At 40.1% G+C, this 25,537-nt stretch overlaps 1 protein-coding gene across 6 annotated transcripts in view; it reads right to left on the bottom strand.

Moving 5' to 3' along the window:
• Window positions 1–4,382: 4,382 nt before the first annotated feature.
• Window positions 4,383–25,537, bottom strand: part of pdlim5b (PDZ and LIM domain 5b) — a 63,856-nt gene continuing 42,701 nt past the window's right edge. For 2 of the 6 annotated variants that reach the window (XM_036595936.1, XM_036595935.1), the window contains exons 6-15: window positions 22,412–22,432; window positions 22,267–22,281; window positions 21,892–22,064; window positions 20,972–21,002; window positions 16,938–17,083; window positions 12,761–12,956; window positions 10,247–10,427; window positions 8,498–8,618; window positions 8,003–8,118; window positions 4,383–5,894 (exon numbers count right to left, since the gene is read on the bottom strand). In XM_036595936.1, the coding sequence (XP_036451829.1) occupies window positions 5,805–5,894; window positions 8,003–8,118; window positions 8,498–8,618; window positions 10,247–10,427; window positions 12,761–12,956; window positions 16,938–17,083; window positions 20,972–21,002; window positions 21,892–22,064; window positions 22,267–22,281; window positions 22,412–22,432 (1,090 nt within the window). In that variant the 3' untranslated portion in view covers window positions 4,383–5,804. Of the gene's footprint in view, window positions 5,895–8,002; window positions 8,119–8,497; window positions 8,619–10,246; window positions 10,428–12,760; window positions 12,957–16,937; window positions 17,084–20,971; window positions 21,003–21,891; window positions 22,065–22,266; window positions 22,282–22,411; window positions 22,433–23,715; window positions 23,730–25,537 lie in introns of all 6 variants that reach the window. The other 4 variants (XM_036595939.1, XM_036595934.1, XM_036595938.1 and 1 more) reach the window with 4 other exon arrangements.

Raw genomic sequence — 25,537 nt, 5'->3', positions numbered from 1 at the left:
CCCACCACCGACGCCCGGGAGAAGTACACCTACAGGCACGAGGCTGATCAATGCTAATACCTGCTCCTGGACCTGAACAATGAGCCCCAATCGACGTACTCTCGCGATAATTTAGCCGATCCTCGCAAACGTTCATATTCAGATTGATTTATTAGTCGTTCCTGAACATTTTGTACGTGAAGGGAAACGAAATGAGGTACTCAGGTCTGGTTCAGGTAGCAGCAGTACTAAAAACAAGAAGAAAACACGCAATAAACACTGTTAAAAATCAAAAAGGTCAATAAATGTAGAAATATAGGTGTAAAGTGAGCATAGGAATCAAACCAAATGGGTCCAAATTGCTGTAGTGGCTTCATATGAAACAACAATAATAACTAGAAAGGGAAAAAAGGGAAAAAGCCAGCTAATCACGTTAAATAATAAAAATAAAAATAAAAAAATAGTGGAAGACTGTTGATGATTGCTAAAGTGTTGCTTAGATGTCACTAGGCGGTTGCTATGGTATCCAAGGTGTTTGGTAAGATGTTGCTAGGTGCTTGCTATGGTGTCCCAGGTTGTTGCCAAGGTAAATACACTGCGACCTTAAATCTCGTGCTATCTTAAATTAAATGCCTCCTTAATTCCACTGCCACCTTAATTCTCAGGCTACCTTAATTTACTGATACCTTTTCCAAACCAAAAACAGAGGCAGTTCCAGTTTCATGTGTTTTGACCATGGTAACTGTTGTACTCTACACCTAATAAACTATGATGAAGGCTGACTGATAAAATTGGGTACGAGGTAACTTTGTAAACTGTGTCAGAAAATCATACACTAGTCTACCATAGTAAGTGAAGCTATGGTAATCTATGGGACACTCAAAGAAAATGGTAATGCATGGGAATAACCTACAATAGTCCTATAAAAGATTTAGATTTCTTGCTTTCCCTTTAATGAAATTTGTCACTCAGCACTTTTTAGAAAGTCACAAAGTAAAAAGGGTCTCAAAAGTTACTAAGTGCAGCATCTTAGGCGGGGATGAGGCAGGGATACGTTTACCACAAAAGATTCAGTGATTGTATGAGCCCATAATTCATATTCAATATTTTGGCGGTAAAAGGAGACCTGTGGCTATAGCTCAATAGCCAGACCCTAAACACACCCCTGGGCCAGCTCCAGTTCTGGAGAGACAAAAATAACATGTGACATATGACATATCAATATATGCCTACATTCAAGTAGATTGTATGCCTATACAAATCAGCATGCCTATCACCTGGTAGTATGATTCAAGGCCCATAACCCCACCCCTACTTTTAATCCCTGGTTTATATTGTGTCCCGAAAAGGCATTTGTGATGATGTTCTGGTCGAGTTTTACACAGATGTATTCTCTAAAACAAGGCAAGCAAGTGGTAGAAATGGTCAGTGGATAGCAGAAGCAGCCCCATCTGCTGCCAGGCCTTTCTTAGGACTTCCGGTGTGTTTTTAATTCACAGTTAAAAAAGGGGACATTTCTGGGGAGGGCTCCTGCCGGGGGACAGGCCACCAAAACCAGGAACGTCTTGTCACCCTAATCTGGAGGCACTCAATGTGGTGGTTTCAACCATGCCAACATAGACCTTTTGCCGTTCTGTGTTCCTGTTTTAATGTCTTGTATTCACTCGCAATCATTTTGCATTCCCTTGCAAATGCAAAACCTTTGCAAGAGAATGCAAAACTATTGCAAATGAATGCAAAACTATTGCAAGTGAACGCAAATGTTTTGTGAGGGTAAATAAAAGTACTGCAAGTGAATGCAAACTTTTGAAATGGAATGTAAAACTATTGCAAGTGAACGCAAAACTTTTGCAAGGGAATGCAAAACTATTGCAAGTGAACGCAAAACTTTTGCAAGGGAATGCAAAACTATTGCGAGTGAACACAAAACTTTTGCGAGGGAATGCAAAACTATTGCAAGTGAACACAAAACATTTGTGAGGGAATGCAAAACTATTGCAAGTGAACGCAAAATGTTTGCGAGGGATTGCAAAACTATTGCAAGTGAATGCAATGTGGTTGCAAACTTTTGTTTACAATGGCACTTCACAGGCTCATTATCAGACAGCTGTGAAAACAAAATGGACAAAAAGGACTGGACTTACTTTTTCTTCATTTATGGTGTTTGGATTCATGTGAAGCAACATTTGTGTTCATAGTCTACAGACTTTTTGTTAGCCTACAAAGGGCTATATAGGAACATTGGAGAGAAAATGTTCATGTTCGGTCTTCAACAAGCCTCTTTTAAATAGTCAGCATACCTCAATATAACATTTAACATCATGAACAGTAATTATTGTGCCCCTCTTGTCATTCTCATCCACGTTTTCTTCATTTTTAGCTTTTTGGATATATGGAATGTCACATTCATCCCTACTGAAAATGAATTCCATGCTCGTCTGATGCTGTTCTAGCTGCTCACCCAGCATGATCATGCTGGTTGACCAACATACCAAGCATCCAAAACAACGTATGTTGGTTGTGCTAGTGACCAGCCATGTAAGTAAATGCTTTTTTCTTGCAGGGTTTACACTGATTATGGTGGCAATATAGCAAAAATATAATATCACAATATGCATCATGATATTTAGCTTCTCTGAGGTTTAATAAGTAGCCATATTTTAAAAATACTATCAAAAACTATGAATGCAATATTTATACTACTAGTAAACAACTATTAAGTAGACTAATATCAACTAGCTTTTTAATATCAACTTACTTTATTGTTTATTTTAGTACTATTTTAGTACAGTGTACATCCATGTACATAGGCTACAATGTGAATTCACTTTTATGACATAAGCATGAAGTCACATTGCTAGCAGGTGTATAAAATCAAGCACATAGCCATGCAATCTCCATAGACAAACACTGGCAGAGCTCAGTGATTTAGGTCGTGGGCAGTGTCATCGGAAACCACCTTTGCCACAAGTCAGTTTGTGAGAGATGTCTGCCCTGCTAGATCTGCCCCGGTCAACTGTTATTGCTATTATTGTGAAATGGAAACGTATAGGAGCAACAACAGCTCGGTCACGAAGCAGCAGACCACACAAACTCGCAGAGTGGCCGCTGAGTGCTGAAGTACATGGTATATTGGTCTGGGGCTGTTTTTCAGGGTCTAGGCCCCTTAGTTTCAGGGAAGGGTAATGCTAAAGCTACAGCGTACAAAGATACATGCATTTTAGGCAATTATATGCTTCCAACTTTGTGACAACAGTTCCTGTTCCAGCAAAACTGGGCACAAAGCGAGGTCCATAAAGACATGGTTTGGCGAGTGTGGTGTGCAAAGAAGAATACTTGATGAACTGGAATATCGGTTGCAAGCCAGAACTTCTTGTCCAACATCAGTGCCTGACCTTACAAATGTTCTTTTGACTGAAAATTGCACAAATTCCCACAGACACAGTCCAAAATCTTGTGCAAAGCCTTCCCAGTAGAGTGGCGGCTGTTAGCCAAAAAAGGGGTTTTAGAAAGGGATGTACAAGCGTATAAATGTGTGATGGTCAGGTGTCCACACACTTTTGTCCACTTTGTGAATTTTAAGATGTTTTGTTTCATATTTCCAGTTTTGGGAAACAGCAAGAAATTATTAAATGCTAAATAATATACTGTAATTATATTTACAGTAATTTGCACCACTGTTAAACTACAAGGCATTCCAGATGATAATTTTATTATAACTCTATTCTCAAAGTTTTATAGCTTTCTCAATTATTACTCAATCATCTACAGCTCTGGTCAGTGTGGACACATCTTATATATATATATATATATATATATATATATATATATATATATATATATATATAAAATGTGTATATATATATATATAAAATGTGTATATATATATATATAAAATGTGTATATATATATATATATATATATATATATATATATATATATATAAAATGTGTATATATATATATATATATATATAAAATGTGTGTATATATATATATATATATATATATATATATATATATATATGATGGGGTATAGCGCATATATATATATATATATATATATATATATATATATATATATTTTACAGATTCACTGCCCTTTAAGTGTTCAACTGTCGTCATGAAGTGGGATGAAGCAGTAGATAATGCAGTTGTTAACCCAAAAGTTGTAGGGCACAGATTCAGTGAAGGCAGAAACAATAGTGCGTATTAATAAGACAACATCACAGAGCTGGATAGTGAATAGCAAACAAGTGAATCCTGCACAACTGTGTCTAAAATTACATGGTACATCACAGACATACAGGTGCACACATGTCCTGAAAGCCATTCCCTTTGAATACAGTCTGCTAGCTATACAATGTAAGGATAAATAATAAAGAATGTCAATAAATTTATGGTTTATGTTATGCAAAAAGCTCTATTAAAATGTTAAAGAGGCTAAGGAAAGGAATAATTGTGTAATGGTAATAGATGAACAGTTACTTCAGTATAGGCTTAGTGGGAATACAATCTATATTAATATTTATTACACTCTGAGGCAGAGTTTAATAAGAACAGCATTTATTTCTCCCATTTCTTAATTAGGAGGTGACAAATATATGCGGAACAGATGGGCGTAAAAAAGACACATGAAAACATAATTTTGTAATACATTACTTATGACCAAAGGGAAAAAGCTCTGTAAAACAATGTAAATAAAGCGAAACGATTGGTTTTAAGAATGATTGTGTGCTCACTGTAGCGACAGAGTTCTCTATTAGCAGTCTGTGCACAATTATTTCTAAGGCAACTAGGCATTCATATTAAGTTTCATATTAAAATAACTGGTTCTTATTCGGAATATCAGATTAGGCCCAAACCTCACGCAGATTAAAAATCTAATACGAAAGACATCACTGTCCTTAAAACTAACTTTCCGCCCTGACTCTGTCAGAGCAATGAAATATGTGCAAAGTCCTTAGAAACCCTAAAATTCATCCCTCACGCCTCAATAAATATAGCTGGATAAATAGCGCTCTGTTTCAGCCCTTGCCGTAGCAGAGGGGACGAGGAGGGGCTGGACCACTGAAATGAAGCTGAACATACAGAGTCTTAAAGCTGGTCATACTGGTTACAGATTTAGGCCTATAATCTCTTAATAAAACATACAGAAGTATGCAGCTCTAAATCTATGTGGTATAGCATGACTGCAAAATAGAGGCTAACTGATAAAGTATACTCTTCTATCATCTTAGCATATGGAAAAAAAAAGTCAATCAAAATGTTCACAAATGACAAACAGTACACAAATCCTTTCTCACGAGTTAAAATTACCTTTCGTGAAAGTACTCTCAATTAAGTTACTAAAATCTGAGACCTCTCTTTGTCCTGCTCTGTTGCTCTCCACTACATACTAGCTGTCTCTCTTCTTTGCATCAATTAATTTCTAGAAAAAAGCAAGGAAGAGCCTTAATAACAGTACATTTATGACCTCACATACCCAAAAAAAGAATAACACCTCTCTTCAAAATGCACATTTGAGATGACAGCTAATATACAAGAGAAAAGCTGGATTATATATTACTGTCTTCAAATGCATTTCAATTCTCAAAAATACTTTATTTCATGGAGCTCCCACAGAGGCAAACGTAAAATAACACACATGAAAAAGACTGGCAACATTACTGCATGCGCTCCAATGATCAGCTCTAAAAAACATGTTCCTCTAATAACCACCTCCATTAAGACCATAGAAATCTCATAAAACATAAAATAAGAACAGCTGGTAGAGCTTTTTGCCATTTTCATCCCATTGTCCTCTTCTCTTGGCAATAGATGGGCTCACATTTTGAGAGTGTGTGCGTGCTTCTTGCACAAGGGTTTGTCCTTTTTGGAGAAAAAGGTCTGGCCCTCTAGACTGGTGTTGCAGACCTGGAGGAGAAGAGGACATGGTTACACATTACAAACTTTTCACTATGAGAGAAGACACCATAGATTATATACTACTGTTCAAAAGTCATTTAAGGTGAAACAGGAAAATTGAACACGAAGCTGGCAAATGAGAATCTGACTTCAGCCTCGTAAAAAGCTGATTCCGAATGTTGAGAGATATTTTACAATAAACTATTCCACTTTTGAGGAGAAGAGATACGAGAAAAGCGGCTATGGCTGAGCTAAAGCTTAAATCAGAGCAAAGCAAGTTTTTGTTTATATTATATTTTTAGCCTACACTAGCACATTAGCACATACTGAGACATATTTACAGCCAAGATGGTAAAAAAGGACATAAAATGTTGAGGCTCCCAATGTGGTTTAATTTTTGTTGAAAGGACAAAATGGCTCTTCTTAACATTTGGGTTGTGACCCCTGGTCTAGGCCTTTTGGAAATCCTTGATGCATCACTGACTGAATAGGAGCAGCAGACTAATCAGTCGGTTGATAGAAACGGAAAACAGCAGCAGCTCCATACCAGAACTCACTACTGAGTCACCGTGAAACTATTACAAGGTAAAAATTTATGCTAATATGTCTCTCACAGTTCTTTCTGTGTGGAGTTCTCCCCGTGTCTGTGTGGGTTTCCTTCAGCTGCTCTGGTTTCCTCCCACAGGCCAAAGACATGCCAATGGGAGATACTAAATCGCCCCTAGGTGCGAGTGTGTGTGTAAATAGGTATGTGTGTGTCTGCCCTGCGATGGACTGGCGACCTGCCTTCCTGCCTTCCGCCCAGTGAGTGATGGGATAAGAGGCTTAGATGATGAGTGTCTCTCACAAGTTCCAAACAGAAGCAGCAAATGTCTGTGTTTAATCTAGAACTGCCTTTTTCCGAATTTTCCGTTCCACCCTAAAGAGTATCGCAGTTACATTCTGCTGCATTTAGGGATCAACATGTTAATTCTGCAGGGTTTAAGGTGGAACGGGAAATTCGAATAAGAAGCTAACATCAGCCTAGTCAGAAAGCAAATGGCTGTTAGCTTATCAAACCACTAGAACCCCAAAGGGACACTAGCATCATCGTTAGTGTTTTTTTCCCTGATGTTTTGACATTTATGGCAAGCCTAGCTCTAACAGTCACAGTTCGCCACTGGATATTACAATAAATATTTGGCAGGTGATTGCTGATATTCTTTGTGCTGAAAGGGTTGGCAAAATACATTTAGATATGCTAATGAGACATTATATACATGCCTAAATTTGCATATTTTTAAAAACAAAAAAATCTTTTGGATGATGTTAGAATTAAAATGCTTAGACTCACTCCAGAGAAAGAATTCTACAGAACAGACTACTGGATCTCACTATTTTAGTGTTTATGCAGGAAAAACTATGCACGGCGATAAAATGTTGTCCAGATCCTTTCATAGTACATAGTCTAGCATAGATATTATGAAATCTTTCTGTACAATCCTTCAGAATAGGGTCAGGAACGACAATTCAAAATTTCATGAATGCAGGTGTTTTAGAAGCTGAGATTTTTGGTTCTAAATGTAGAGAAAAGCTTAATGGTTTTAATAATGGGCCTCAGAACTACATACCCAGTGGGATCTCAGAAAACATGCATCGTTTGTGTGAATGTTGTCATTAGTACAAAGGAAATAGACATATTTGCATATTCAATTTACATATATCAAGCTTTTCAGTGATATATGACAGCATGGTTGTGCCAAATGAAGCAAAGCTAAGCCTACATTAACACTGCTAACTTTAAGACACAAATAGAGTTAAGAATGAGTGGATGGAATTGACAAAACATGGTAAAATAAATATATTTGTTACGTTTTGACATTTTTATGATTACAGTTCAAGACAACATGTTAGAGGTGCAATTTATCCAAAAATCTGAAAAAATGATCATTATTTCGGCCTGTGATGTCTCGCCTTGAGACATTTTCAAGATAAACAGCTGTGGATTATAGCATCAAAAATGAATTCATAATGAAATTAATATCCAGAAAAGCAGTGACCAAATCTCAGCTATTCATAATAATGTTGAGACAGGAAAGCATGTGATCCACAGGTCACCTTTTTTCATGTAAACTTACTGAACATACGAAGCAGGTGTCGTGCCAGGTGAAGCCCAAGGCCTCCAGAAATTTGTCCCCAGCCTCAATAGGGAAGTCACAGCCATGGCAGCTGGTACCATAGAGAGCGTAATAGTCTAATAGTCAAAAAGAGACATAAACCAGACACTGATCAGTGATTAAAGCACCTTTAACAGTGAACATATTTCACAAAGATGAGTTCAGCAGCAACAGTCATTGAGGGCAACATGGATAGGCTGTAAACTTACTGGGAGTTTTAATGGTTCTCCAATAACTTGTAAAGGTCACTGACTGTTTAATGACTGTGTAACAAGCACAGATTACTTCATTACTCGGCTGTAACTAACACCAGCCCTTCGGACTGTGCCTGTTTGATGATCTCGGTCAGAGGGAAAGGAAGTCAGACGGAAAGGATGGGATGGGTAGGGCAGGTCGGGGTGTGTAAGTGTGTCAGGTTGCGTTAGTACTGCGCAGGTGTGGGAGCTGCCCTCTCACCTCTCTCGCAGTAGGGCTGTCCATCCTCCAGGTGGAAGGTGTTGTTGCGAATGGGCTGCTGGCAAGAGGTGCACAGGAAGCAGTACACATGCCAAGTTTGCTTCAGAGCATTGATGACTTCCTGTTAAAGGAAAAAAGTAGGAAAAGTAGTTTAGTGGTGATTTCTTCTACTTTTTTAATCTTTAGAATCTGTGCTCATCACCAGCATAGCTATTTTACTTTTCATCACAATCATAAATTTAACCTTTATTCTTTTAGACAACCTCTGATAGGCTTTGGTTATCTCTTTTTTCCACTTTCATTACTGTATATTCATTAGCTATTTTCTTTTCACCATTCCCAACTCTTATTGCTCCTGATGTCTTTTTGTTTTGCTATCTAATGTCAACCAGAGGACGACTGGTTGCCCTTTTGAGTCTAACCCTCTCAAGGTTTCTTCCTCCTGCTCTAGGCTTATTTTTTCTTTCCTGCCACTGTCACCCTTGGCTTGCTCATTTGGTGCTTGGACCCAAATTTCTGTAAAGCAGCTTTGTGACGCCAGCTGCAAAAAGCACTACACAATTAAAAATTGAATCAAATATACATGAATTACTTCATAGTTATTTTCAAGCAGAGAAAATCAGTCAAAAATGCAGTTCGTAAGTGTTCAATCAAAACTGCATGTGTGTTCGTGAATAGTAGAGATGACCTTCATTAATATGATGTGACTTGTAGACCGTATAGCCTTGTTTTTGTGGAAAGAAAGAACTTTCTTTTTATTTTTTGCCACGTTTGTCATTTTTGACACTAAATGGCGAACGTAAATATGAATCATTAAATAATGAGCTGTGTGCTCATGTAATTATGTAGCTATACTTAAATTATAAGGCAAAACTCAAAACAATAACTCCTCTTCTAAACTTTTATGTTTAATTACAAGTAATATCTTATTTGCTATTGTTTTAAATCCACAAAGGATATGACGATCTCACTTTCAATGCTTCACTAAATGGCAGCAGAGTAACCTCTAAAAGCTCACACAATTACACCTGCGAGCTCTTTGTCTGCTAAAAAAAGGCAATGGCAGCACAGAAGAACAGAAGACTTAAAATTCCCCTCATGCTCATCCTCCTTGAAACGAACTGACACAATAAATATGATGTTCAGTAGAGCTATAAACAAGACGTTGTTTGATCCCTCCACAGCCCATGCCAGGGTGTCCTAGATTGGGAGCCCTAGTCTAGCCTCTCATTAGCAGAGCAATACCCCTTCCGCTCCATCGCCTTGCTCTGTGGTGCTGACCTCGCGGGCACCTCCAGAGGCCCAGTGCTGCCTGTTTGAAGTGGGGGCTCACACTGAAGCGCCAGAGCCGGTGCTAATTGTCACACGTCGGAGCAGCGAGTGCCAGCCTCCCCACTTTGGTCTCATGGACCTTATGATCCCGATTAAAGCTTTTTTCCCCACAGGCCCTGCAGCTTCCCCAGGCTGCTCCCAGGGCCATGAGGCTGGAAACACGGGTGGAATGAGGAAACCAGACTTTAAAAGGAGGGGGAAAAGATGGGAGGGAAGAGAGGGAGAATGAAGAAGAAGGGGAAAGAGAGCTTGTACATACAGTCTAGACTCTTCTAAGGCTAATAATTAGTGTTATTCCTCCATTATACCACCATGACCTCGAAACCGACAGCCAGCGCGTGCATTTTTAGACGTTCGAACAGTGGAGCCAATTAGACGGTTTAAGATTAGCTGGGCACAGTTCGCTGAGTCACTCACCCCGAGGACCTTCTGCTGACAGCGGCAGCAGGTGGGGGCGAAGAATTGCTCATAGCAGTGCTCGCAGTATACGGCACCACGCTCCTCTACGAAGCCCAACTCCGCCAGAGAGCAGTTGCAGTGTGCGCAGTTGAACTCCTCTGGGTGCCATGACTTCCCCATGGCCACTAGGAAAGGACCTCTACAGACAAACAGACATAGAACAAATTGTAAACGGCCCACACTTCAATTCCTCACTCTCATACTTTCATGTTACATAATTTACATATTAGATTTCTAGTAATTACCAAGTAATCCATACATTAATATGTCTTAAGATTTAAGATTAATAAATGAGTAATACCAAATACAATATTATACACTGCTGTACAAATCCAAATTCCTTTTAATTTCTTTGTAATACCTCAACAAAACAACAATACCATTTCCATACCAATACTAATGTACACAGACTGGCACATCTGTTCAAACAGTTGAAAAATCAAACATATACATGTGCTTTGAGATATAAGCACAATATACATCTTACCTGTTAATTTATTGTCACTTTCTGACCACAGGACCACTGTCAGCTGTATATTAGACTACTGTGAATTAGTTTAATATACTAATAATATAATAATATTATATATCTTTTGATATATCTTTAACCATCATCTTAGAATTCAATACCTCTATAATAGTATAAAATAAGACATTTTAAAATATTTTAAGATCTGAAATTTTTTAGATTTTAGACTTCGATGGTTGTGAGAACCATAGAATAAGCCTTCAGTATAAAGGTGTCTAATAATCACAGTCACCACCAGTGCCGAATTCTCGACTGCACTGCTAAATTAGTCTAGAGAGCTCCTTGGAATGAATACTGTAGGAGTTCTGTTCACATACTTCATGGTTTGCACCAATAACAAAGGAAGGCTATGTTCCTCACATTTATGCCCAGATAAATGAAGTTGGGCTACAGAATTTCTTCATGCTACGTTTCATATGAGACTAGCACCAGACCTAAAGACCACTGTGCACCCTGTGAAAGCAGATGTTTTCGAGGCTCTGAATCTGGTGATCTGGTCCAGTTATCTGAAGAGTAACACGAGCAGCAAGGTTCCACTCTGTCAGCGAAGATGCAGATTACAAATCGGATGATTAACTGAGAGGGAAAACAAAGGGCCCAGAGCATATCGAATGCCGAAAACGGAGCCCTAAAGCTTGGATGTCACGGCCACTTTTGCCAGGAGTCTGGGAGTCTACCCCCGGGCCGCAGCGGTGTAACGTACACCAGCCTAGAGGTTCTGCCTCTACAGGGGAGAGCCGCAGCACTCTGGTCGGAGCTACTGAACGATAACAAGCCAGCAAGGGCCATGAACTCTCATTCTGCTCAGATAAAGGCAGCACGGCCCCTGCCCGGCCCGGCTGTCACGCCAAATTAATCAGCAATTACTTTCTCTGCAAATTAAAGCTTACACCGCATGTTCCAGTCACACCGAGACTGGCTTGCCCTTGTCGCGGCTTTACATGAGCCTTCTCTGATTTTATGCCATAGGTCAAGAGGATCGAACTCAAACAGCATGTGCTGTGGTCAATTTGTAACACGGCATGAACGCAAATTATATATGTTCACATTTATATATGTCTCAATGCTTCAAATAGATCTCTGAAGTCGTGCAGCAATCTTTAGTTGGACATGCCCATAATAGGAATGCTCAGGAATTTCTCTATGATTAAAATGAACAGGACTTTCAAAAGTCGCTGCTCTCACCCCCTGTAGTAAACAAAAAGGTTCCAGACCTGAAACATTCTGTCCTACATACATTTTTCTACTGACACTCTACTACACTTGATGTAATGATCCCAATAGACACGGAGTTCCAAATATAGGCATGACGTCAACTACAGAATGATGAGATGACTTCAGACATTTATAGGAAATGGTCATTTTTGGTTAAAACTGACATATCATCACTGTTGTAACAAAACCTGTTAAAAACCTTTTTAACTTGAACATATCGCTGCTGTCGGAAGAAAACCTCCTATCTCCATTTTTGTTTTTCAGTTTTTGACATAATTTGAAAATGCTTGTTGCTCTTTACATTGTGTGCAAATTTCTTGAAGAATGGACCAAAAGAAATGACACAAAACTGCTTGGAAAAATGTCTGGTTCCATTGACTTACATTAAAAGTATGGTAGGTTTTTTCTTCTCCTGTAAAGTTTCCATTTTGGAGATACGAGGTTTTCTTCCGACAACAGCGATATGTAAAGATTTTATTCCTCATAATTTTCAGTCTTCCCTACTGGTCCATCTGTCATAAAATAGTCACAGTGTAGAGGGTAACTGGCATTACCAAATGGTAAAAACAACCATGTTGATCTGCATAGCGTTGGTTGTCAATGCTGTTCTTGCTTCCACAACTTACCTTCAAAGCTCTTACTGCAGCTTCGAAGAAAAACAACCATGCACACCACTGTATAGTAACGTCAAGGCAACAAATGTGCTTATGTCAGAAAGAAAGTCCCACCTGATGACCATGTTGCAGTGGGCACACATGGGCGTGCGGGTTCCAGCAGGGATGTGCTCTGCTCGCTGAACCAGTGTATCCTGGTCTTTAGGGTGAGGCTGTGGTGTGGGGCGATCAGGGCCTTTCGTAACACTATTGCTCACTCGCCCATAGGAAGGCCCTGTGTGGCCTGCTGGTGCACCTGCTTTGGGAAAACCTAATCACAGAGGTAGAGAGAGAGACAGGGGGAGAGAGAGAGATAGAGAGAGAGAGAGATTTTAATCTGAGTGACCAGTAGGTGAACTTTACCCACAACATTGTCTGAATTACTGCAGACAAAGCTGCGTGGCTGTCCCACAGAGAGGTAATAGGAACAGGTAATATTGTGTATGGCTGTGTAGCGTGACCACAGGTGATGGAGAGACCCCTTGTTACGAAAAGATACACGCTCTGACTCCCTACTAAATTCAACGGGTTCATCGCAAGGCCTCAGAGGAGGATGGGCCATCTGTGTCCGGGACATCCACACCACCCAGGCCCCAAACAAAGGATCAGTTTACTCAAGTAAAGGGAAAAAAAGAAAAAGAGGAAGAAGAAAACAACATTCCCAGAGCCAGAGGAGACACCTGGCAAAATAATCCCCCTTAGTTTCTGGGAGATCGGAGAGGAGAGGGACAATCCTCCCCTTCTCTCCTCGCCTGCGCAGACCCTGGTGGGTAAAGGTCACTGCGCTGTGGTGGGAGATACAGAGGCGTCCTTTCAGCCTGGCGCAGGAATCAAAGCCAGGGGGGCCAAACCAGACCGGGTCACCTCACAAAATGCCCCCTGACGGAGAGATACTGAGCAGAAGTTGACAGCACTGTGTACTCACAGGGTAGTGAGAGGACCCATAGGCTACGTCTCGCTCAAACGCAGCTAGCCTAACCATCTTGGTGCTAAAGTAACACATTCTTGAATGGCGCCATCAGACGGAAAAAGAGAGAGAGCTGGGGTGGGGGAGTCACGGCTGCAGGGTGTCTTATCTCCAGCTGATAGACATCTGGAGGATGTATCCGCTGCTTTCAGCCAGCCAGTTCAGCTGTGACAAAGATGTGTGTGACAGACAAGGGGGAGGCAGGGTTTCCTTCTCGAGCCGCCATGGCTCAAACACTGGGCCACAGACTGATCATCTGCCTATGTAATTTTTAAGACTTTCACCATAACTGTAATAACAATGCATATGTTCAACATATTTAATATGTGGTCGCCCCAACCTTTCAAGCGATCCTCGCACCATTGGATGTCTTTATCAAGTACTACATGTAATGCTTAAACAAACGATGTGCGCTACAGCCGTTTATTTGTTTTAAAAAGCACCCTGTAATTGTTCATACATGCGTTAATTCCAAAAGATTTCAAAGCACAACTCAGAAGGGGTCAATATGCCTTCTGTCCCTGTGTTGAGTCATCAGAAGAAATCGTTTATGATTCAGACAGAACTTTAAAGAGAACAAAAGGTAATAAAGTTGTAAAATATCAATAGTTAATAAACGATAAATGAAGTAATATAAACATAAGTTAGAAAAGCATTAAAATTTTTCAGTTGTAATTTCTTGTGTTCAATCATTCAGCAACAATTTCAACTGAGAAATAAATGTAAACAATAGTAACTACATGTTTTGGGTGATACATTTTCAAATTCAGGTTTCTTGTGCATTTATTTTTATTTTACACTAAAACAGGAACATCATTAGATTAGGCGATTAACCCCTTTCTGCAGGCGTCCTAGTGGCCATTCCACTGACAGAATGGAAATCAACTTGACAGATTTTTATTAATATACGCAAATAAAATTGTTTAATTCAAAATATAATTAAAAGTGTTTCTAAATTAAATATTTCTAGTTCTAGTTTAATTACAACATTAAAATTTGTAGCTGAAGTAGGGGATTTCAAAACAAGCTGAAATTACATTCTGTGGCTACTGTGAATAGGTGTTAATTTAAAAAAAATTGTCAATAAATTACCCAATTATAAAAGTTAGCTGCAGCCCCCGTTTTGACTAGGTGCCCCAGGATCCACAAAAAAATTATTTCATGCACTTTTTAGCTATTCAGCAATGATTCTGAAATAAACTTGAACCTAAAGTCAGGAAAAATCCCATTCCCATGCCTTGCAGTTGGGACAAAGTCCCTTTTTGACGTCACTGTTTCTCAGAAACCATGGCGAAAGTGGAAAACACTGTCCAAGGACAGAGTAAACCTCAGCGGTTCCATCACGGCGTTCTTCTGCTGAGTCATCCCTTTCTCCAGCAGATCCTCTGGTGGAGGGGCTTGCCACATCCTGTGGCTAAAGTTAGATAAGGGGAGCTTTTCCTCCTTGCTCAGACCTGAGAAGCAGTTATAATTTTACAGCCTACTTTCTAAAACATATCCAAGTGAAGGACCATTTGAATCACAGTGGAACATTTCTAAAGAAAAGCACTCAAAAAGTTCAAAAAGCCTTCTTTTTCCCCTTAAAAAGCCTTCATTTTAAACTGTCTGTACAAGCAGCCCCCATCTTCATCAGTCCTAATCATTTTGTAATAAGGCAGGGGGGATGCCATTAGGGGAACAGGGCTGTTTTAAGGAGCTGCAATTTTCGTATGATGTAGCACACAGCCACAGGTCTCTTAGTGCAATGAGGCCCAGATGCTTTCTCAGACAGCCTCCAGCCCTGCCTCTGTGTGTGTGAGCAACGTTCCTGATCTTCCAGCAGAATGGACAGTCCATCCGGAGAGCATGACGTCTGGAATCACTCAGTCTGATGAGTTTTAATTGGATGCATCTTCGCCGTCACTCCCCCCTCCTGTCCCATCTTCATAGTGTCTCCTTTTGGCAGCTATTATCTCACTAAACCAAAAATTAGAGAAGGATTCTACATCTAAGCTATCAATTAGGAAGTCAAGACAGCTCATCAGTGCTCCTTCACTTAACCTAGATGATCAAAACACATGGAGCGAAAACGAAATTTGGTTAAGGATGGATGATATGATACGATATTGTTATCACAATAAACTGTCATGACAAGCTTTTCTATATCATATTGAAAAGAGCTTTCGTTGGATTCTCCTTATTGTTGGTTGGTCGGAATGTCATTAATCCACGAGAGCACAGGTGGTCCTGCTTGACTGGATGTAGTGATAAAGTCACAGTACTCAGTTTCCGATAACATTTTTAAAGTGGCACCTCTGTTGCTGCTGCACTGTGCCTATTTCTAACAAACCCCAGCCAAATATGACATTTGTACTGTGTACTGGGGAATGTTTTGAAGTATCATGACATTTTTGCCACATCACCCACTCCTAATCTTATAGCACTTAAGACCATCCACCGCTGCAGTTTGCTTGGCTCCAGCAGGGCTTGTCCGGAGGTGAGTTGTTTGTTTTGAAGCCGAACGAGTAAGGCACACATATTTCACAGAGACATACCTGTGTTCCCAACCATCCCTGCCAGAGCTCCTGTCAGCAGCTTGCTCTTAAAAGCCCCCCAGAGAGCCAGTCCTGGTAAACATGGGGCCTCCCTCGCTGCATTCCAACAATACTGCACCTCTATGGGATATGGGCGCCCACTGAAGAGCACAGAGCACGCTAATAAGATCACCCCGTCCCCTGAGTAAATATTTACGCTTCAGCCCTGAGTCTGGAGCACTACATGAGGGGAGGGAGATATGGACCCTAAAACGTCTCTGTTTAGTGGGCACTCAGTCACATGGAAAAAAAAATAAGTAATTTCAATTTCACAACCGATTTGACTGCATAACTGTTAAGACATATCATTTGAGCTCATTTAGTGAAATACCACTCTATTTTTATGGGCCCTGTGAACTTCAAGCTTTAAAATCCAATGGCACAGCAAGCACTCTGTGGCAATAAACACAGCCACCATAAAGCATGATTTAAAAAGCACAAGGTTGCCACCTTTAGGGCACAATGTGTATTGCAATACAATTTTTTAATGTTTTATATATATATATATATATATATATATATATATATATATATATATATATATATATATATATATATAAAATGTATATTTGTATACATATATATAAACATGTATATGTTTATATATTATATATATGTATATCTCAACAGTTAACTCTTGTTCATAGCCTTGTGCAGATCTTTTGATGATAAAGAGGAAACAGATATTTTGTGTATAATATTTTCTATGTACCTGCAGTGTTCCCACCAGACTGCCAACTTTTGGTTGTGGGTGGAGGGACACCATTACCAGTCCGGGGGGCTCCAGCAGGGGCTTTGGTCATAGTTTTAACTGTAGAGCTGGTATGAGCGCTCGGGTGGACATCTTCCACAGCCTCACTGTGGAGAGAGCAGAGGAAAGAGCCCTGTTACGAGCAGTGATGGAATCTTCCCTTAAAAATGACTTCAAAATTCCAGATGAGTGCTCATAACAGAGTTATTACAGTTTTGAATCTCTCAAATACCACACTAGCCCTACAGAAGATTAAGCCAGATTCCAGACCTCTCAAAACTGACCGATCAGCTGCTCTTCAGCCCTGGGGAGAGACCCTGGGGTGGGTTTGTTATGGCAACAGCATGCATGAACACAGGGGAGGGTTTAACCATAAGACTGAGCTCTTTCTCCAGCTGCTGGGTGTCATTTTGCTGCCTTTCACTGTCCCAAGCCGCAGCCACACGCCTAGCTGCGCTCCCTCTAGTGCTCCGCATGCGGTATCCTAACAAACGCTATTCCTGTTCCAAAGCAAGAAGCGGAGCCTTTCATGGGGCGTAATCATCTGTTATTTCTGACTGCAAACTACAAGGGCCTGCAGCCATTCAGTATCCACATAATAAAATGTTTTTCTGAGAACATGTGAGGTGAACTGCATTTGGTGGTTCTGTAATTGAAGAGTAACAGATGAAGACTGTCTGCGCCAGTAAAGGAATAGATTAAGGATTTACTTATAGAACACAATAAAGCAATTACGTGCGACAGGAAACTACATCAAACCAGGCCTTTAAGAACCAATTAGGAGCCAGTCTACACATACGCAATTAATACCAATCTAGCCAATTACAGGGGACGTGTTTTGAATTAGGCTTGTGTAGGATGCTAAGCATGACCAGATTGATCAAATAAATCTGGCCAATCAGCCCAGCAGTCCCAGATGGTTTGTTAATGAAGAAAACAGGTGCCAACAACAATAGTTGGCACTGCCTTCACTCCAGCAAAGTACTGCCCCAGTTTCCATGCCACCATCTAACCCCCCAACACAGACACACAAGGAACAATAATCCACTAACACCACTCAGTCAGAGTGATCGTAATCTTTCATCAGCCATATAATGAAATAACAATAAACCTTCATTCATGGGTCCAGACGCTCGGATCTAGATGCCGTGGTCTTTTCACACTGCCAGGTACATTAGGCTTGAATCTAATACAATATATTGGAAAGATACAGCTCTCCTAAACCAACAGATGGGAGTAGGAGAAAAAAAAATCATTTCAACCTGGGCAGAGTCAGCAGGGGAAACTGTATCTGCACGGAACCTGACTTTGAAAGGTAGGGGGAGGGCCTGGCTGGTCATGGCAGAGGCCATGCGGGGCACATATGCACTGGGCAGCTGGTTACAGGCTGAGCAGCATGGTGCACTGCCATCAGCAGCAGGTTAACATGAACTCGGCAGAGGAATTTGCCAACACAAAAACCCACCCTGCAGCTAAATGAAATGGCTTACATCGAATTATCCAAGGTTATCTTTTCAGACTGCTACTAAGTGGCTTTTCTGGGATGAAACCTGCATGTTTGGCTTGCTTTTTGAATTAAAAAAAAGTGACATACTTCACAATAAGAAAACACTTCACGTTTTAGTCTTTAGCAATGACAGGTTGGTTTCTGTAGTACAAAAAAACAAAACAAAAAAAAAACTATATAAATACTCTCACAATCAAATAAGATGTTAAACATTATATATTAATTTTATAATTAATTTTATATATTAATACATTATATATTAATACTCCATTCTCTTTAATGCACACAAACACTCTCACAAAATTTGACAGTCAGTTCAAACCCATATCTACATATAGGCTGAGAGCAGACCAGGGAATGAGAAACCACTTCACCATACTGCCATCTGGTGGACACAGTCAGTGCTGCATTACTGCTAGGCTAGCCAGTCTCATAGCCTGCGGCTAGTGAGTGAAAAAGTGCATTAAAGAGAATGGAGTATTAATATATAATGTACCCTCAGGTTCCCCTACACCTCTGCTCAAACCAATACGTTATGTATTGCTTTGCTTGATTCCATTTTTTCCCCAGCACCCCGTGTTCCATTTTGTTCTTTATGTTCTTTAACCCCTGGGGACAAAAAGGAGAGAATAAAGGCAGGAGAAAGACAGGCATAAAGAAAAAGACGTAGGAGCTACTCAGCTCAAAGGAGGAAGCTCATCTATTATTAATCCATGACAATAAATAAATATTGGAAATGTTCAGTGGTTTTTCTATCAGAGGAGAGAGAGCTACAGCTCTTTGTGTGACGAGGTACGTGGCAGGCCTGTGGGATGCTACTGTCTAGCCACTGTCTAGTGTAGGAGAGAAACACCTCTGTACATCACAGACAAATGCCTGATCTAAGTGGAACTTGTGACTACTCATCTGGAGCAGAAGACTGCAGTTTGATTACATAAACTCCATCATGGTAGGCTGTATTCTAATCCAATGTGAAAAGCAAGGCGTCTCTCTCTGGGCTGCATCTGATGATCTAATCAGAGGCTTAAAGTGTGCTGGATGTATTACATTTCAGTTTCCAGCTGTTCAGACTATTAGATTTCAGAAAGCCAGAAGAAAAGGAACAGGAGAGAAACAACAAAAGAGAGCACAGGAGACTCAGTTGCAGAGAGACCAAAGAAAGCGTTTTATTGGGACTTTTAAAGACATTCATACTATTTTGCTAGCATGTTAAATCAAACACAGAAGTCAGAAAAGCAGGGAGCAGGAATTTTAAAGAGTATGAAGCTGACAGGTCCAGAGAGAAAAAAGGAAAAACAGAACTTTTTAAAAAATTGCAAACACAAACCCCTAAAGACTGGAAACAGACGCTAAGGCAGAGACAACATATAAATCATGCAAGATAAGGTTCTTTACAAGCATCCATGTGAAACAACTACCTTGCTTTTCACTTCTGTCTTCAAACTCACTCACTTACAAACATAAATTAGACTAAAACAACTGGCTTTTTGAGCAATCACTACTGTCATGGGTCTACAAACAGAAGCCAATCCAGAGTGGCTGAGTGAGAGAGTGTGTTAAACTGGAGCAGGACAGACAGACTGATGTCAAATCACTACTGGACATTCAGCACCCGGGCAGAGACCCCATGATGCCAGTCACGAAGCTTGTTGTACTTAGGCCGCACAACCTCGGGGTCAACTTTGGTCACCCTGACGTCCCGGCAGAGAAAGATCGATGGAAAGATGACATTAAAGGAAATGAAGAACAGGAAGAAACACATTAATTTTACTGCAATATTGTAAACAGTAATAAAATAAAAACCTCATTTTCAGCATGCAACAACAGCAATCTTTTGTGATATTAATAGCTGCAATATTCAGCACAGCATGGAAACCACATTCATATACATGAGCATGGCTGCCTTCCAAAGGCTTTCTCTGTACCTCTGATTCTTCATAACAGCAATTAAAGTCAAAATAGTTTCAAATGAGCAGCCAAGACATTAGCCAACGTTGTTTACTAGACTCTGGCCTTGAGACACATTGGTTTGCAATTTTTTCCACCGCTTCCCACATCCATGCAAAGAGAGAAGAGCAGGGATGTTTTTCTTAGAGCTCCCTGATTACCCACAATCCCATTTATTTACCCGCAATCCCTCTCCATGACAGGGCGGTTTCCATTCCACTCTGGTCAGGAGTTAGATTAAGATAAAACAGAAAGGTCATGAATCTTCTTCTGCAGACTCATGACTCTTCTTCTCAGCATCTGATGTGGTTTAGTCCTAACTGAGCGTGCAATATCTGACCAGCTCACCACACTTGGGTAAATATGAAACTAAAAAAACAAAGAGAACCCAAAACATGCCATACTGGGGGCACCGGTACACAACCAAGCACCAAGCATCAAGAAACTACACAGCAACAGTAACAACAACAGCACGCACTCAGGCACTCAGCATGAAAATGGCATTGAATCAAATAACAATAACAAACCACCACATGCTTACTTCTTTCCGGGGCTGCTCTCGTGGGCTTGCTCTGGAGGAGAGAGAAGAGAGAAAAAAAGAACATGAGCACTGCCTCAGAGAAAAGACTCACTTTCAGCATCAAACACAGAGAGCTGGGAAGGTGGGGAAGAAAGGCAGCAATGAAAAACACACTGCTTCCTTCTGTTGCTAAATTCTCAAGGGACACAGATCACAGCTTCTTAATGTCTTAGCAGGGGAAAGCTTTATGGTTCCGGGAGACATAGTAATCCTGGGTTAAGAGTAGGGCTGCATGCTATGGACAAAATACTAGTATTGCAAGTAGGGTTGAGTATTATTAAATATTTTCAGACATTGATACCAATACTGATACCTTTATTTCAATACCAGTTCATGAATTATACTTTTTTGATATCTCCTTTTTAAGTGGAAACCAAAAAATGGTGGGGCCTAAACCTGAAATGAGCATTAAGTGCCAGAAGTGGGTACATTTACTGACCACAATGGATCACAGACTAATCAAGAAACGTCAATGTTAATAACATGCATGGAGAATGTAATTTAGACAGCCAATCAGCAGTCTAGATTTTGAAATAAGCATATCTTTTGGCTCACCGATGCCAAGACCAACAACTCCGGTATTGAATGAGACTCAATCTATTGATACTCTGTGTCAATGCAACACACAACTGACAAATATTATTTACTTTTACTAGATTACAGTCAGATTGAATACTCTGACATCCACAAAAATGCTCATCTGGACCTGTGATTGGTCAAGATGCTTTAGGCACACAGTACAAAACACTGTGATTGGTAAGAGGCTTATTTGGATATTGCAGCCTTCTGCAATTTAAGTATTACAAAGCCTAATAATCACACTAACCACTAACAAACAACATTTCGTGCAGCTCAGCTTAAGACCCAGTGCAGTCACTAACCATTCTCTGTGCCTGTGATCTGTGCCAGGATGCGGAAGGAGCGAGACTGCGAGGTGCCTGTGCGCGGACGCCAGTCCTCTGTGTCCTCAATCAGACGCTTTTTACTGGCATCGCTCAGGTGAGATCCATGGTTTACCACCAGCTCTGTATCCATGATGGGCTTCCTGGGAGCTCTGACAAACAAACAGTCTATGATTAGCACAACCACATGCAGCCGTTTTATCATCATGAACATCATCACCCTTTATGAACTAATGACATGGTGCTGATTACATGTTTACAAGCTAATTAAAAAGGTGACACGGCTCATTTATTACAAAAAACACATATGAAAAGACCAAACAGAAAGCAGTCATTGCAGGCCATTCTCGTTACCTGGGGGGAGTCTTTCTGTGGGATGACATTCAGATAAAGTGATAGAAGGAAGCAGGAAATGAAAAAGGAGGAATAGAAGAAAGTCAGAAACAACAGGGTAACGATCAGTCAGTGTTTTTTCTTTTTTATAACTGTAACTACTTACTTAAGAATACTGTGAGGCCCACTATGGAATAAAAGAGTTGAAGGTCAGACAAATCAATGCATCACAAATATAAATAGTTTTGACTTTAAAGTAAGTAAGAAAGAAGTCGAAATAAGTAAGTACAGTAGGTAAATTTACAGTGAAATATACAGCACTGTGCAAAGTTATCAGTCAAAACGTTCATTTTTCAAGAGATATTCAAACAAACAAAAAGATACGGGACTCTTAACAACCTAGCTAACAACAAGCAAGACCTGCTGGTGTTCTGAGAATAATGGACTGGCCACCCCAGATTACTTGGATTAGGAGAAGCAGAAAAAGCAACCAACTTCTATGACTGAACTTTAGAGGTGGGGAAAAATATTCCTGCAGATTTCTTTCAAAAAAAACTGAAAGCAAGTCTCCTGAAAAGAATGGAAACAGTGTCCACACTGGTGGAAACACTAAATACTGAATTTTTATCTATACTTTGATGTAATTTCCTTGTGCTCAATGGACATTTTGACTGGACAGTAAATAAATTAAGGGTGGCTTCTGACTTTTGCACAATATTGTACATTATGTTTTTTGTTTTTTTTTACTGTTAGAAACTCGCATGGTTAAAACATCTCTGAAAGTGTCACACTCAAAGTCTCTCAACAAATATTTAGTGATTCACACACCTAACTTGAAAAGCATTAAGTATAACAAGTCACAAAAACCTTTTCTGACATGCAATAAAGTGAACATCCATACCCAGTTTCATCACAAGATGGCACCACCACATCCCAGACTGAACATCCCCATAATGAAGAACCTGTATTCTTTGAAATCTCTTCTAGACAGTCCTCTCTTCTCTCCTCCTCACACACGTGTATGTATGTACACAGTGCGCGTGTGTGATTTACAAAATGGAATACTGCTAGACAGCTGCCCTATTAATATCCACTCTAACACACAGCCTGACCTATAATTAATGACAGGCCTTGAATAAACACAAGGAGGGGATTGACATGAGCAGATGCTGTTGAAAAGGTCTGTACCTTCTCGAACGGAGTACAGAAGGTAACGCTGTTGCCCCCCTCATGCCTGATGTTCATCTCTCTAACATGCATGGAACGAGCTACTCCGGAAAGCTATGAAGTAACTCCACCAACCCAGTACTGAATGATATAATGGAAAGAATGGTGACGAGAAATGCTGCCAGTAGTGAATCGCATGGAAGACAAGTATGTTCATGCTTGAAGAGTTAACAATTGTGAAACTGTGCAAGCATCACGTCACACACAGGCACAAACAGATACCAGCGCAGTCATAACACTGACTTTGTTACTGGCTCCTGTAAGGGGAAAAAGAGAGAAGGGAAAAAGAACAGAAATATGTGAATGAGATCCATTAACCCTTCAGACTCACCTTGTGAATAAGGACCTATATTAAAGAGCATGCCAAGTTGGGACAAACGTAGGTTAATACACTCACATGCACAAAAAATACATGCTTCTAACTTCACCTGTTCAAGCAAAAGGGTGTTCCCACATGTCAAAAAGAGAAAAATAAACGCCACTAATACTTTAACTCAAATCTGGCTTTGAAGTGTGTTTTCGTGAGCCTCATAAGCTCATCGTTCAAAACTTAACCTGCCAATGACAACACACAGCAAAACAGCTACAAAGCCTTCCGTAGCTACGCACACCACACAGCTCCTCCAACTGGAACATCTGCTGCTCGGCTAACGCTGGGATTAATTACTTTAATTTGAAGGGCTCCATGGGTCAAAAAATCACTGCACTGGCTCCTCCCTGGACACTAATTGGTCGACTCAGTGGAAGCAGCTGGAAACTCTCTGAAGGAAAAGTTACAGCCATTCCTGAAGAGCGGTGGCTGCTATACATAGCAGATGAGGAGACGCAGGCCTGCTCGTTAAGATGCAGACTCAAACAGATGATCAAGTCTTTGCTGTGTCATCCATGAGGCATGAGGGCAGAGAACAGAAGGTTGTGGAAAGGGCATCACAGGCACAGCAGCTACCCACACCCATGTTTTGCAGTGATGGTTACAGAGATAATGAATGTCTATCAGTAATACTGAAGAGGAAAAAAATGTCTCTTGAGAGGAACCACAACAGTGTCCAGCCCTGCACCACACCCAGTCCACACCTCACCATACCATTATCTCACACACCTGAACATCAGCTTCTTGTAAACAGACAGTCTGGAATACAGGATTCGCTAGTCTGCTTTGTAGGTCTGTCGCTATTGATTATATTAGTACCTAGGTAATCTACAAATAATTATTATTATTATAGTTATTAGAGCTTCTAATTATTCTAATCTCTTTTAAACTCTGATTTAATACATTCTAAGCCTTAATATGCAGTTTTAGTTATGGAAGTATGTGACAGAAATGTAAAGCTGTGGCCCTCCAGGGTTCAATTCCCAGCCTAGCCGAGCACACCATGCTATTCCAATACCAAAAGAGCCCCAACACTACATTAGCTTACCTCTCTAACATGTTTAAACTGTAAGTCACTTTGGATAAGAGGTTTTGCTAAATACATAAATGTAAATTTGGACCTGCTGGCAGGCCTTTTAAGGAGCTAAAAAAGGCCAAAAAAGCATTTCAAGAACGAAAAATTCCAAAACACATGACTGGAAAAAGAAAAACTGAGAAGCCTTTAAAAAAAACTTAATTTTAAAAAACAGACATTACATATCAACGGATGTGTGCATCAGGTTCTATTTCTTCCTCTTTAAAGAGCTCATATCCTACTCTTTTCTTTTGTCTTGAGGTCCATGTATGATAATTCGTGTGTACATAAACCCCACCAAACAATTCATTTTCACGTTTTCCAGACTCTCATTAAACGAGCTGTTTTTATTACTGTTCCTTTAAGACTGATATATATAAATGAGCTCTGCTCTGATCAGCCACACTGTATTGTACTTCATTCAAAAAGCAGTCCAGGATGAAACACTCTTTATAACCTCTGTGTGAATGGATGGGGCTAAACTGCTGTAGTCTTAATAGACCGTAATGTCTGTAAATGTGTTGGATTTAATGACACGACAAACAAGATATTCAAAACACTCAGTTTTTGTAGCTTAGTTTACATATATGGACTGTATGAACCTGGAATGTATGGCACAT

The sequence above is a fragment of the Colossoma macropomum genome, unplaced genomic scaffold, assembly GCF_904425465.1.
Source record: "Colossoma macropomum unplaced genomic scaffold, Colossoma_macropomum, whole genome shotgun sequence".
Classification (NCBI taxonomy): Eukaryota; Metazoa; Chordata; class Actinopteri; order Characiformes; family Serrasalmidae; genus Colossoma; species Colossoma macropomum.
The sequence above is the reverse complement of the archived record's forward strand: the minus strand, read 5'-3'. Positions and strand labels throughout refer to the sequence as shown.